The sequence below is a fragment of the Oncorhynchus clarkii genome, chromosome 26 (assembly GCF_045791955.1).
Source record: "Oncorhynchus clarkii lewisi isolate Uvic-CL-2024 chromosome 26, UVic_Ocla_1.0, whole genome shotgun sequence".
Classification (NCBI taxonomy): Eukaryota; Metazoa; Chordata; class Actinopteri; order Salmoniformes; family Salmonidae; genus Oncorhynchus; species Oncorhynchus clarkii.
This window is the reverse complement of record NC_092172.1, coordinates 29799375-29813876: the sequence shown is the minus strand read 5'-3', so window position 1 is coordinate 29813876 and position 14502 is coordinate 29799375. Positions and strand designations below refer to the sequence as shown.

The window sequence follows — 14502 nt, the reverse complement described above, 5'->3', positions numbered from 1 at the left end:
AGGATTTTGGAAGGTCAACAATCTTAGCTTGTGTGACAGAGTGGGTCTTTAAGGCGACTGTGAATGGTATTGGTGGTGGAAAACACATGGCATGAGAGTGAAAAGCACAATGGAACAGATGGTACAGCAATGATGCCTTAAAAGGTTTTGGATTTGTCCAGACATAGAGGCAGAGAGCATGATGGGTAATATTTTTGCTATCCTTGAGAGTTGAGCTGCACTGTTATCCTCGTCTTTTAGTTGCGCTGTTGGTCGCAGCCATGCAAACAGAGAGGAAGATGATGTCGTTTTTGTCTCTCATCCAAAGAGGTGTAAATCATTTTAGGCGTTGATTATTTTTTCTCTCCAAAGAAGACATTAATGATTTCCTACTATTTGGGCTTTTTGAAACACTGCATCTTCTACTGAACCCAAGAAAAGGAAGGTATGGAAACAAAGTACTGTGAAAATAGTGCTGAGACAGACTTCTGTCCACTCTGTTCCATCAAGCACCCCTTTGAATGATCCAAATTACATTGTCTCCCCACTAAACCTAAAAATATTAAATGTTCCATGTCTGTCTGTGCTTAGTCCACTGTCATACTGTGAACACTGTGTGAGAGAGCGAGACAGGTTATAAAGCACTTTCTTGTTTCAATGAAACCAAAGTAGGCCTACAATATATTTTTGTACAATTTGAACCTAAGAGCATACTCTCCCTTCTGTACATGTCATTGTAAATGTTCATGTACTCCCCATTTCAATATCATTTGTCAGTTGATTCTTCAAAGGGAATGCACTATTATTTCACACAACACCATAGTTTAGTTCTGTGATATTGAAATCAAAGTAGAAACAATGTGAATGGTCCTTTCAGTAACTCTGGACTTATCTCATTCACTGATGAAGTCACACCGGAGCCAATCCCTCTGGTGCTAATTTCAGCTGACCAATTAGATCTGGTGCTTATTTCAAATGAGTTACATATCTCTTACTGTTTATCTAAGACTAAAGGAACATGAGCTCAGACCAGGAGTCAATCTCACAACAGATCCACATGCACTCTGCACCTGGTCAAAACATTAGACTACCTCGTCCTGTACTGTGGGACTGCACTGTGTTTGTGAGGGTATTGTTCATCTCCATGGCTCATCAAAGGACATATAAAGTGAAGTAATAATCATCTAATAATCAAATGAGTGCAGCTTAACAACGCTACACCCCAGTAGCACTATTAGACAGTATTCAAATCTTTCTATCTGAGGGGTTGAACCTGTGTGAATTATAGTGATTTGACTACAAGCCATAGCTGTCAAGTCAAGAACAGTTTGTGAGATAGTAACAGAGTTATAACTGGAAAACAGGATTGCTTCATCCATTGACCAGGTTCCAATTAGTAAATATGTCTGAGCACTCAGCACTTAACACGAGAGCTCAAAATTGAAAACAAGATTCATTCGTTAGATACATTGTATGACCAAAAGTATGTGGACACCTGCTTGTCGAACATCTCATTCCAAAATCATGGGCATTAGTATGGAGTTGGTCCACCCTTTGCTGCTATAACAGCCTCCAGTCTTCTGGGAAGGCTTTCCACTAGATGTTGGAATATTGCTGCGGGGACTTGCGTCCATTAATCTACAAGAGCATTAGTGTGATCAGGCACCTGTCTTGGGTGATTAGGGCTGGCTCGCTGTCGGCGTTCCAATTCATCCCAAATGTGTTCGATTGGGTTGAGGTCAGGGCTGTGTGCAGGCCAGTCATGTTCTTCCACACCGATCTCTACAAACCATTTCTGTACGGACCTCGCTTTGTGCACGGGGCATTGTCATGCTGAAACAGGAAGGGGCCTTCCCAAAACTGTTGCCATAAAGTTGGAAGCACAGAATCTAGAATGTCAATCTATGCTGTAGCGTTAAGATTTCCATTCTTTGGAACTAAGGGGCCTAGCCCAAACCATGAAAAACAACCCCAGACCATTATTCATCCTCCACCAAACTTTACAGTTGGCACTAAGCATTCAGACAAGTAGCATTCTCCTGGCATCCGCCACACCTAGATTTGTCCGTCGGACTGACAGATGGTGAAGCATGATTTATGATTTCAGAGAACGAGTTTCCACTGCTCCAGTGTCCAATGGCAGCGAGCTTTACACCACTCCAGCCGACGCTTGGCATTGCGCATGGTGATCTTAGGCTTGTGCCATTGGAACACAGGAGTGATGGTTGTTGATAATACTGAATATGAATACTTTTAAATACATTTTTTAAAAACTAGTAAACACATCTGCAGTCGACAGAGCTGATTTGCACATTGTGGATGTGGAATGTTTGTCAAGCCCTCCCTAACCCGGACAACACTAGGCCAATTGTGCGTTGCCGCACAGACCTCCCGGTCGGTGACGACAGAGCATGGGCGCGAACCTAGGGTCTCTGGTGGCACAGCTGACGCTGCAGTACAGCGCCCTTAACCACTGCGCCACCCGGGAGACCATGCTTTTATTTTTGATGTGTATATAACAATGATGTGTGTTTATGTGTCATGGCTATGACTGCAGCAAAGTATTTACAGAATGTAAATCTGTCTCTTCTTTTATTGTGCCTCAAGGTTACACAGAACCACAGACAGACAGAGAGAGAGTGGAAGGGAACACCTGTCGGGCAAGAACCTGTAATACTAACCATCCGGAGAAAGCTGGACGGACAATCACCTTCGCCACGACAACGTTCTCCATCGTCATCGGACAGAGAAGTCACAGCAAATGCCAACAAACGGTCACCTACTTTGCACAATCCTCTGAGCCAATCGGCCTCTGACAAAATGATGCAGGGCACACAGGATCATTCCAGGGGATCAAATGAGAGCCATACATTACCTTTTACAGAGCCACTAAAGTCACCCCTGGAAAGCCCGGGTGTTGGTGAGAAAACCTTGGGGTGTAGTGTTTCCTCAGTAGGCCAGCAAGGCCAAGTTGAGATAGCTATAAAAAACGTTGGTGAGACAGAAATACAAGTTGACGTTAAAGTACAGGGTAATAATTTGGCTGAGTTACATGCACAGGGAGGCAGTTATGAGAGAAGAGTTGACATGGAAACTGTTTATAAAGTTAGCAAAGTTCAGGAAGGTGAAATTGAAAGACTTACGAAAGCACCTGAAAAGAAAACCGTTGAAAGTATAGCAGTGGCTGTATGGGATGAGAAGAGTATACCTGTGTTGAAGATAGCAGAATGCCAAGATCTTTCTCTAAATCCCCGCTTTCAGCCTATTATTCCAGACACATCACAGATGGCTGACACAACAACAAGTGTCCCAAACACAAACATCTCAGAGCAACAAACAAAAGCCCCAACACCTGTAGCCAAAGTAATGTCTATTGCCGAGATTCTAAGGTCACAAATGGAGAAAAGTGCCCCTACAGAAGTAAGTCCAGTGTCACCCATTTCAGATGCACCCATTTCAGTGGCACTTATTTCAGTAGCTACCATTTCAATGCCCCTTATACAAAGTCTAAACACAGACCAACAACCTAAATGTCCCCCATCAACTGACATACAGGATGTGAGAATGCAAAGTCCAGAGTTGAGGATGGATGAGACAGAGTACAGGCAGGAACCTGAGAAAGACACTTGTAAGAAGGAAACCAATATGTCTGTCAGTTCTATTTCAGCTTCAAATGTAGAATATAGATGTAATACCTCTGAACCAGAACGAGTTGAGTCCCCCATAGTTAGTCCTATGACTGAAGCCTCACCTAAAGCTTTTGTTAGTCCTCCTATCTCTATTGTAGACATGGATGGCACTTTAGAGAACAGTAATCCTCCTGTATGTATAGTAATGGACATTGAAGGTGTCATGGATACAGACCAGGAGCATCTTTTGGATCATAATGCTGATATTAGTCTGGCTGCGAATAAGGATGGTCAAAAAGAGTCTTCTCTTGTTACTCCTGAGCAGAAGTCCCTGGACATTACAGTTCCTCCTCCATCCATCTCATCTGTTACCTTTCCTGCAGAGAAACAACAAACACTAGAAAATACAGTCAAAGGGATGGATTCTTCACACTCACTGCCTCCAGGGTTCAGCAGTCGACATGGCAGAGACAAAACGTGTGCTTCTCCCCTTTCGGAGCGTTCAACAGAATCTAGCTCACTTCCTAGTGCCACTGAGAACCAAAGTTTTTCTACAAAAAATACAGGATTTACAAACAACATTGCAACCCCAACATTGCAACCTGTCAGTGAAAAACAGAGAGACTCTTCACCAGATACTGGTATGATTTTAGGTTGGAGTGAAGCATGCAAACCTGATGTTCCTCAGCCTGGTCCTCAGACTGTACGAAGGTTTGATACCAACGGTTCCCCAAGTAGTGAGACACAAGGGTCAGTACCTGTTCCCACCATTCCGTTGGATAGCAAAAGCTCTCCATCCAAGGAGGTGAAAGTTGGGGAATATTCAAAGCCAGACTCTTCAACATCTGTCTCAGTCACTGAAAGCAGTACTGGCCTGCTGAAGGGATCAGACAGTGTGTCCCCCATGCCCTCAGCCACACCAAAGGAGCTGGCCTCCGGCGCTAGACGCAAAATCTTAATCCCAAAACCCAAAGGAGAGGACCCTGGAGCTGTTGCTTCACAGATTGACACCCAGAGCCCCCAGAGAGAGGAGGTCCTCAGGATGAGCTCCAGGCTATGCCCAGAGTCCTCCTCTCCCATGTCCCCTGGGCTGTCCCGCAGGTCGCCCCTGCTGCAGCCCCCCAATGGCCAGCGCACCCCTCCAACAGAGAGACGCTCCCCACTGCTCAGTAGGAGGAAGCTGGCTCCAACTCCAGAGACCCTCAGACAGAGCCAGGAACCTGCCCTGGAGACAACCGGCACTACCAAGACTGAGGAGAAACCAGCTGAGAAGGACAAGCATAACCCATTCAAAGGTAAACTCCTTTCAAGATATATCAGCTTAGTGTAAAAAAAAAGGGGTGGCTGATGTTGGCATACTTTTAGAGAGTAGCTAGTCTTATTCAACTAAATTAACCATTAGAGTCAGTGTAGTTTCTTTGGCTAACCTCCAGTAGGGAGTGCTATCGAGAGCCTTCGTGCTTCCTCTGTTTGCTTTGACACTGTCACGAGATGGATCGTCAGTTATAGATATAGAATTAATAGAACTGGCTTACAACCTCTAAACCTGGCAATTTGACTGGGGATGCTTGTTCTATTCATTCTATTTCTATGAGGCCAGCTACTTGCCAGGTGGGATTACATGGAGGCTTAACTGAAATAGTATCCATATTACTTTAAGTTAGGAAGCTGAAACATAAGAAAGTGTTTATCTTTACCTAGTTGCCTGTCTATCGGGAGTCCCTCTCTTACTGGCACTAATCTCTCTCTCTCCCCTCCTCTCTTTATCTCCCCCCTCTCTCTCCAGCTCCTCAGGTCATCAGGAAGATTAGAGGAGAGCCCTTCTCAGATACGGCAGGACATCTGAAGCTGTGGTGCCAGTTCTTCAACGTTCTTAGTGACTCCACAATTAAGTGGATCAGGGATGAGGTGGAGATCGCTGAGGTTAAAAGAAGGTGAGTCCTCCATGCAGGCTGCCTTGACGTGAAATGCTGTAGCCAAAATTTGGAAAATATTGTTTATAAAAGGGATTCAACAATAAAATAATCACGACGGTTTTCCTGATGGCAACAATGATAAGGTGTTGTAGAGACACCATGTGGCTGAGAAATTATAGTTAGAGCTTTCTGAAACTCTGTTTATTTTGCTGTTCTGTCCATCCCTGATGGTGTGTTTCCCAGTGCAGGAGATGAGACTCAGGTAGCGTTGGCTATTGTCCAGACGTCCAGCAGAGACTGTGGAGTTTATGGCTGCACCATCACTAATGAATACGGGACAGACACAACAGACTTCCTACTGAGTGTTGACAGTATGTACACAAGTGTCTCAGTTCAATCTCTGAAGTTGTTTCAACACGTTATCTCCTATATCTTTATATCTCTTATCTCTCATTCTGTCGACTAGAATCTATTTTTTGCAGTACTCTCTGGAGTCTTTTATCTCCTATATCTTTATATCTCTTATCTCTCATTCTGTCGACTAGAATCTATTTTTTGCAGTACTCTCTGGCGTGTTTTATCTCCTATATCTTTATATCTCTTATCTCTCATTCTGTCGACTAGAATCTATTTTTTGCAGTACTCTCTGGCGTGTTTTATCTCCTATATCTTAATATCTCTTATCTCTCATTCTGTCAACTAGAATCTATTTTTTGCAGTACTCTCTGGCGTGTTTTATCTCCTATATCTTTCAAGTTTTATTTGTCACATGCACAAGTACAGTGAAATGCTAAACTTGCAAGTCCTTCCCAACAGTGCAGTATTCAATGTCAAATAGTATAACAAAAAAACTGGAGAAATAAGAAATAAGAGAGGAAGCAAAATAAATAGAAGAATGTAAGTTATATACAGGGTCAATGCCAGTACCACATTTACAATGTGCAGGAATACTGGAGTAGTTAAGGTTGATATGTACATGTAGGCAGGGATCAGGAGGAAGTGACTGGTAGCAGGATGAATAATAATAGTAGTAAACAAGATGGCAGCCGTATATGTGGAGGGTGGGTGTGTGCGTGGTGTTGAGTGTGTGTATATGAGTGTGTGTGGGTGTTAGTGTGGGTGTGTGAGTGTGCAAGAAAGTCAGTGTAGGCGTGATAGGTGGATATGCATAAACTGGGCTGAAAAGTGACTGGTAGCAGGAATATATAAATACTTAGCATCTCGCAAGCTCTTATTCTTTCTACTCTGTCTTTTTTGCAGTACTCTCTGGCATGTTTCTGCGTGAGGATCAAGAAGGTAAGATTACATTTGTCTATTATTTGTTAGGATGTAATTGGTGTTCAATACTGTCCGGTCACACCCCATCATTTGCTTTGTGAGGCACCTGATCCCCAAGCTTACATGAATGGTTAGCGCCGTTCAACTAGCCATTCGTGGAAGCTTGCAGGATCAGGTGGCTCACGATGCAGCCTCATAATACCACTTCCAGTGCATTATATTTGATGAATTTACTATCTTTCCTCTCTACAGTGGGAGAGGAGATAGAGATGAGTCCACTACTGTTCACCAAGGGCCTGGCTGACTCTGGCGTCTGGGGAAGTAAGTTCTTTGGGCGTATCATGATGGAGGAGGCCCATATAGGAGAGGGCTGCTCCCACAAGGCCTGCAGAGTGAGGGTCATCTATGGGCTGGAGCCAGTGTTTGAGTCTGGGACCACATGTTACATCAAGGTGAAGAGCCCTATCGCCTACTACGGAGTCAAGGAGGAGAGCAACCTGGTCGAGAGGAACCTGGCAATCACCCAACAGGTGAAGGGTTTTACTTCTTTAACATAAAGTAAATGTTTAATGAAAATCAATGGAAATTGGTTCAATGTAATGATATTATTGATGTTATGAAAGGAATCATTTAGTCAAAGCTCTGATCCCTAACCCAATTAAAGTTTTTCTGTCCGATCGTGAATGCAATCTTCTTTCCAAAAGGAATGTAGACTTCAGAACATCGCTCGTGAATACTGCAAGATCTTTGCTGCGGAATGTAGGGTGATAGGAACCTTTGGAGAAGTGCTGGAGTGAGTGAGATCATCAAAATGATACGAAACTTGCACATAAAAACAATGTTTTTTCATATCACTTCACTACTTTGTTTAGTCTTCTGTCATACCACAGTGTGTGTATGTTCTTGGTTATACAGAGTGATCCCAGTCCACCTCATGTATCGGCCTGCCAACACCATTCCCCATGCTACGGTGGAGTCTGACCTGAAGGGGGTCTATCTGAGGTACTGTCTGATGGACGCTACAGGCCGGCTGGTCATGAGAACTGGCTCAGAGGCGGCACTGAAGTGTTGTACTCTGCAGCACTGGATCCTCCAGTGGACCAATGGAAACCTGCTGCTCACTCGGATGGAAGGTACAGTGTCCATAGTCTCGGATGACTAACTCTAGCAGGACAATGCTTTGGCTGAATAACAGAACAGGTGAAATGAACTGTAATTGTGATTGTGCTGCAGGTGTTGACTTCAAGATCACAAACGTTGGAATTTCCATCAAATCGAAAGGGTTTGTAGGCCTATCATTTATTCTGTTGTATTTTCTGAACATTGTGTTCTAGAGATATTCATGACTACATAGATCATTTACAATTACAATTACAAATACTGTAATAACAAAATCTGTCACGAAGCTCTGTCAACAAAATGTTCCTTTACTCATCTGTTACATTGAATCTGTTGTTATTATTCCAGGTACCAAAGTCTCACGATCACAGAGAACCCCAATGTGTTTGAGCAGTTTGTCTCTCAGCACCAGTGTAACTACTACTGCGGCCTCCTCAGCCTGAGGTCCCTGAAGACACAGGACTCCCTGCAGACCCCAGCCAAACCCAAGTGCTCCAGGAGCCCCCTGCTCCACCGCAAGATGGGCGGCTCCTCCAGGTATGAACCACTGCCATTGTGCCCTTCAGCAAGGCACTTAAAGGACAACTCCACCCAAAAATTATTGTTTGGTATTTGTTTCATTAGTCTTTTGTTGATATAGTCCCAAAATGTTTTGCATGTCAGCAATCAAGTTTTCAAGATATGTAACGTTCAAAATTGAGAAATCTGTCCCGAATAATGCATTTTGCATCATATGATGCAAACTCAGCATCAGAGGATGCAAAATGCATCATTCAGGCAAGATTTCTGTATTTTGAAAGTTACATACCTTGAAAACTTGATTGCTGACATGAAAACATTTTGGGACTATATCAACAACAGACTAATGAACCAAATACCAAAATATAGTTATAGGATGTAGTTTTCCTTTAGCCCCCAAATCCTCTCCATCCAAGGGCGCTGCGCTGTGGCGGACCCTGTAACCTCTCAACGTGTGTGTCTAGGGGTGTTATTAAAAGGGTAGAAGTCGAAGTCTGTGCTAGCCAAATTGATTAATAAAGTACCTATTTCATTCAGTCCCCAGCCCTCCAGGAAGGCCACAGGAAGCCCCCGGTTGATCAGAAAGCCAGCGCAGCCAGAGGACAGCAAAGCCACCGCCAAGCACAAGGCCGTTGATGTTCATAATGTTGTCCGAAGTTAGAATCGGCCGTAGAAAGCAAGCAACTGCTTTTCTCAATAAAGAGAATAAATGCTGAACCAGATATGGAATTACTGCCAGACTTGTCCTCCCACCTATAGAGCTTTCGGGGAGCTGGGAGCCGGTCTGGGATGAAAGGCTGGTGACCCTTCCTCCAAGCCGTGACAGACAGACAGACAGACAGACAGACAGACAGACAGACAGACAGACAGAAAGACAGACAGAGACAGACAGAAAGATGAGATCAGAAGGAGAAAGAGAAGGCCAGGTGAAGGAAGAACTTGAATGTTTCCAGAAATGACAGACGCTTCATCCACATCTTTTAATGAATTCTGTGTTAAAATAAACAATGAAATGCCACCTCAGTTTTAATGGGCATGTCGCCTCTGTTGCCAGAATCGGAGACAATGAAATGAATGACACACTAGTATGTCCTTCAAATTATTAAATTACACATTCATTTCACTAATGAATACATTCTTAATTTTTTTTGAGTAGATCACATACAATTTTAGGCTAAAGCTTTCACATTATACAGGGATTCCTATTGCATATTAGTAATAATTCGGAGTAGTAATTCACAGTAGTAATTCACAAGGTTAGCACGCCAACTCGATTCAGGTCCCAACAACATGAACATTTAGGGGAAATACGTTTAAAGGGATCGTTATGGAGTTAAAGGTTATCTTCAATGGTGCACAGTGCTCAGGATAATAGTTCTGTTAAGAAAACTATGCCCTAAGAATGTAGCGTATATTGTTTTCCATGACACTGTGAATAAAAACGTGGTGCTTTTTATACTGTAAATGTGCCTACGTTTTCATGTTGCAGTGTATGACATTCCTATAAAATGCTCACGGGATGCAATGGCTGTAAATTAAAATGAAATATATTGAAATTAAGCCTCTTATTGACCAGGGTGTGTTTTGAGTGCTACCCTGGAAACCATTTGACATGTAATGTATCTCAGTTGTAAATAATGACGTGGGCTAGCCGCTATGTCACTTGCTGTAATCTGACATATAAGTATCTGACATTACAGATGTAGGATCGTAATTTGGTCACCCTGTTGCAGGAGAACTGTACCACTTGGGTAATGATTTACCTTGACGACATATCCATAATATATAGGCATTTCATGAACGTGTTATAACAGATCCCAACCACATTATTAAAGGTTAATTCAATATATCCATAGCCTATCTATAACTTAAGTAATGTCATGCTATACAAGAGCTCATATTTAGGTATCTAAATAGATCCTCATTACAATGACAGTATAGGCCCATGACTTACCTTCTGCTTCTTCTTCTCACTTAGCTCAATGGTACATGAAGATCTCCAAAGACTTGAATCATAAAGGTACATTTTATGGATCAAATTGTGTAGTTGAGGGTAAAGGTGTACCGGTTCACCAAACCCATGGTTCGAGTTATATTGGGGTTATGGTTCAGTTTCGGTACAGCGGAAAAATAGATAGAAACAGTTTTAATTTGTGTTTATTTGGGAAAATACGCCAAATTTAAAGCACCCTATTTGTGGCCAAAGTCCAGTTTCTGTGACATCATTCACAATGTTTCTGGTATTGTCTGTTGTGACAAGGATTGTTAGGTTGGGCCTCAAGTAGAGGTCTAAAAAGTTGGACACGATCCGAAATTAGACTTGGGGCTTTCCCACCCTGTGTAATATGCACAAATAAATGTTTCAATTCAGAGACCCGCTCCGAATGGACCTGAGGACATGGTCGGATCCGAGTGAGGGAAGTGGTAGAAAAATATATTTGAAAGCTACTTTAAACAAAGCTGATTAAGTGCAAAGGAGAGCAGGCGGAGCAGGGGCCTTGCAGTGTGTGTACTTTGAGTGAGTGAAACAGGAGCAAGGAGGGAGGGAGAGGCAGAAACCAACCGAGCTGACTTGTGCTAGTAGACTAACTTCTAGCTTGTCATAGCTAGGTTATTTATCTTCCAATATGATTACGTAGTACCTGTCTTTACTGCATCAATACAAGAGAATGTAGTTAGCTAAGAGAGCTAACTATCCCTTACAAAAATGAATTTATTGCTTCAAACTTCCCGCAAGTTTGTGGCTAATTTGCTACAAACTAAATAGTGTGCAACAAAATGTTGCCAGAAGTTTGCAAACGTTTGCCACTAGTGGTGAATCTGCAGCAAACCTTTGGCAACAATAATATTCACTATCACTAGTGGCAAACAGTTGATGACCAATCAAGGGGATTGGAAACAACTGTTGGAAATTGGAAACCAAGCTAGCTACAGTACCTACCAACATTGTCTGGTGAGTGTCTAACTTATTAATTAAACTTTAAAATGGTATTAGCTAAATTATGCCTAGTTAGCAATGTCATGTTTTATCAGATAGAGTGAAACATTTGTTGATACCAGTTTCATTCTGTCTGCACCACGCCACTGATGTTAGCTATCATATTTGTGCACAATTTATGTGATTGGTAGCTAACTAATGATTTGTTTTTTTTAGGTGTCGTTTAATAACAATATGCATTCATACACAGTGCATTCGGAAAGTATTCAGACCCCTTCACTTTTTCCACATTTTGTTATGTTACAGCCTTATTCTGATTAAATAAATACAAATACTCATCACTCTACACACAATACCCAATAATGACAAAGTGAAAACAGGTTTTTAGAATTTTTTTCAAATGTATTAAAAATAAAAAACAGAAATACCTTATTTACATAAATATTCAGACCCTTTGCTATGAGACTCGAAATTGAGCTCAGGTACATCCTGTTTCCTTTGATCATCCTTGAGATGTTTCTACAACTTGATTGGAGTCCACCTATGGTAAATTCAATTGATTGGACATGATTTGGAAAGGGACACACCTGTCTATATAATGTCCCACAGTTGACAGTGCAAAAACCAAGCCATGAGGTTGAAGGAATTGTCCGTAGAGCTCAGTGAAGATTGTGTCGAGGCACAGATCTGGGGAAGAGTATAGATAGCTAAGTCCGGCTGGCCAGATAGCTAGTTCTGACTGAGATCTCAGAGGGCAAAATTACATTGCGTTCTGTCATCACCATGCAATAATATACAGCATCACCGGACCTATGGATAGTAAGGCTACATTAGAGCTGCACGCCACTGATAATAACCTATTTCATTATTAATCATTCTAATATTTCAGATCAAAAGAGCAAACATATAATTGCTGTAAGACATTCACTTGAAGAAACATCAAATTGAGGGAAATACCGCAATTTCAGTCAAAAGGGAATATAATTCCCTTGTTCATGGATTGGATATGTCTGACAAAGAGTAGTACAATATGTAATGTATGACAGACACTGTACTACTAACTCATTTAGAAACCAATGGGTTTATAGATTCAAATAGTCAGTGCACAGCTGCTGATGTAGCTGTGAATTATGCCAGAAACCACATACGTACTCAGCACCTCAAATGAACAGCACCTCAAGTGTCCGTATTCTGTACACTAGATGTCAGCATAGCACAAACAGAGATACTTTACTAAAGTACAACTAAAATTGAGTGGTAGTTACTTTTCTTATATTACTAAAGCACTTAAATATTGTTTTGTATAGTTTCTATAGATCAGCAGTGTTTGGGAAGAAATTGCCCAAGTTCATCAATGTTATTATTCATGATTCCCTGTGGTTTTATGAGAGAGAGAGCGAGAGAAAGAGAGATGAGCGATGGTTGCACGTGCAGGTGTGAAACCACAATGTGAGACTCTTGTGGCGGAGCTCGGGCTGAGTGTACTACTCCCCCCTCATCCTTGCTTGGCGACTTATTGTATATGCACACTTGTGATGTCATAATTCCGTCAGTCAGTGAGAGAGAGGGTCAGGAGCTGTCAGCGTCAGTGCAGTCTCAACGTAGTGATGACAGACAAATCAGTATGATGGTGGTGGATGGCAGCAGAGATTTCAACTGGAGAGAACACATTACTCACAGCGACAGCCTCTATTTGGGTTTAATCTGTGACGGGATCTAGAGGGGAATTTAGACAGCACAACATAAATAAATGAGGAAGTGTTATTAGAGGTTTGATCAGATAGCCATCAGCAGGAACAAGAGTGTTTGTGTTTCTGAATAGACCGAGGGCTCTATCAAAGTCGACCACCAACATTTGAGATTCTCAAAGCACGTGTCAAATTGATTCCACGGAGGGCTGAGTGTTCGTTTTTTTTTGCTCCACCCTTGTACTTGATTTATGAATTAAGGTCACTAATTATTAGGAACTCCCTCACCTAGTTGTCTAGGTCTTAACTGACCATCTTACCGATCCTCGAGTATGGCGATGTCATTTACAAAATAGCCTCCAACACCCTACTCAACAAATTGGATGCAGTCTATCACAGTGCCATCCATTTTGTCACCAAAGCCCCATATACTACCCACCACTGCGACCTGTACGCTCTTGTTGGCTGGCCCTCGCTTCAAACTCTTCTCCAAACCCACTGGCTCCAGGTCATCTGCAAGACCCTGCTAGGTAAAGTCCCGCCTTATCTCTGCTCGCCGGTCACCATAGCTGCACCCACCCGTAGCACGCGTTCCAGCAGGTATATCTCACTTGTCACCCCCAAAGCCAATTCCTCCTTTGGCCGCCTCTCCTTCCAGTTCTCTGCTGCCAATGACTGCAACGAACTACAAAAATCTCTGAAACTGGAAACACTTATCTCCCTCACTAGCTTTAAGCACCAGCTGTCAGAGCAGCTCACAGATCACTGCACCTGTACATAGCCAATCTATAAATAGCCCAAAACAACTACCTCTTCCCCTACTGTATTTATTTATTTATTTTGCTCCTTTGCACCCCAGTATTTCTACTTTGCACACTCATCTACTGTCAAATCTACCATTCCAGTGTTTTAATTGCTATATTGTATTTACTTCGCCACCATGGCCTGTTTATTGCCTTTACCTCCCTTATCTCACATTATTTGCTCACATTGTATATAGACTTATTTTTCTACTGTATTATTGACTGTATGTTTGTTTTACTCCATGTGTAACTGTGTTGTTATATGTGTCGAACTGCTTTGCTTTATCTTGGCCAGGTCGCAGTTGTAAATGAGAACTTGTTCTCAACTTGCCTACCTGGTTAAATAAAGGTTAAATAAAAAAATAAAAAATAAAAAATTGAAGGGAAAAAACTTAAACCTGCTCGTACCTCCACGGAATGAGTTTGACACCCCTGCTCTACAGCACTGAAATATACATGTACACTCAGCATCACTGTCAGTTGCAATACAACACGCAAGAAACAAACGCTGACATAATGCTCACGATACAATCATGTCCTTATATTGCCTTCTCATAATATAAATCAACCACCACATTTGGGCTCTCATCACATCAAACAGACAAAGCGTCAATACAGAACTAAGATCGAATC

The 14502-nt window shown here is 42.2% G+C and overlaps 1 protein-coding gene across 4 annotated transcripts in view; it reads left to right on the top strand.

The window, feature by feature from the left end:
• The window catches only part of LOC139385091 (alpha-protein kinase 3-like), a 370338-nt gene extending 359051 nt beyond the window's left edge, over positions 1 to 11287 (top strand). For 2 of the 4 annotated variants that reach the window (XM_071130142.1, XM_071130140.1), the window contains 10 exons: positions 2587 to 4903; positions 5395 to 5542; positions 5768 to 5895; positions 6785 to 6820; positions 7055 to 7332; positions 7507 to 7595; positions 7718 to 7935; positions 8036 to 8084; positions 8270 to 8458; positions 8978 to 11286. In XM_071130142.1, coding sequence (XP_070986243.1) covers positions 2587 to 4903; positions 5395 to 5542; positions 5768 to 5895; positions 6785 to 6820; positions 7055 to 7332; positions 7507 to 7595; positions 7718 to 7935; positions 8036 to 8084; positions 8270 to 8458; positions 8978 to 9101 — 3576 coding nt within the window. In that variant the 3' untranslated portion in view covers positions 9102 to 11286. Of the gene's footprint in view, positions 1 to 2586; positions 4904 to 5394; positions 5543 to 5767; positions 5896 to 6784; positions 6821 to 7054; positions 7333 to 7506; positions 7596 to 7717; positions 7936 to 8035; positions 8085 to 8269; positions 8459 to 8977 lie in introns of all 4 variants that reach the window. The other 2 variants (XR_011628912.1, XM_071130141.1) reach the window with 2 other exon arrangements.
• The last annotated feature ends 3215 nt before the right edge of the window (positions 11288 to 14502 follow it).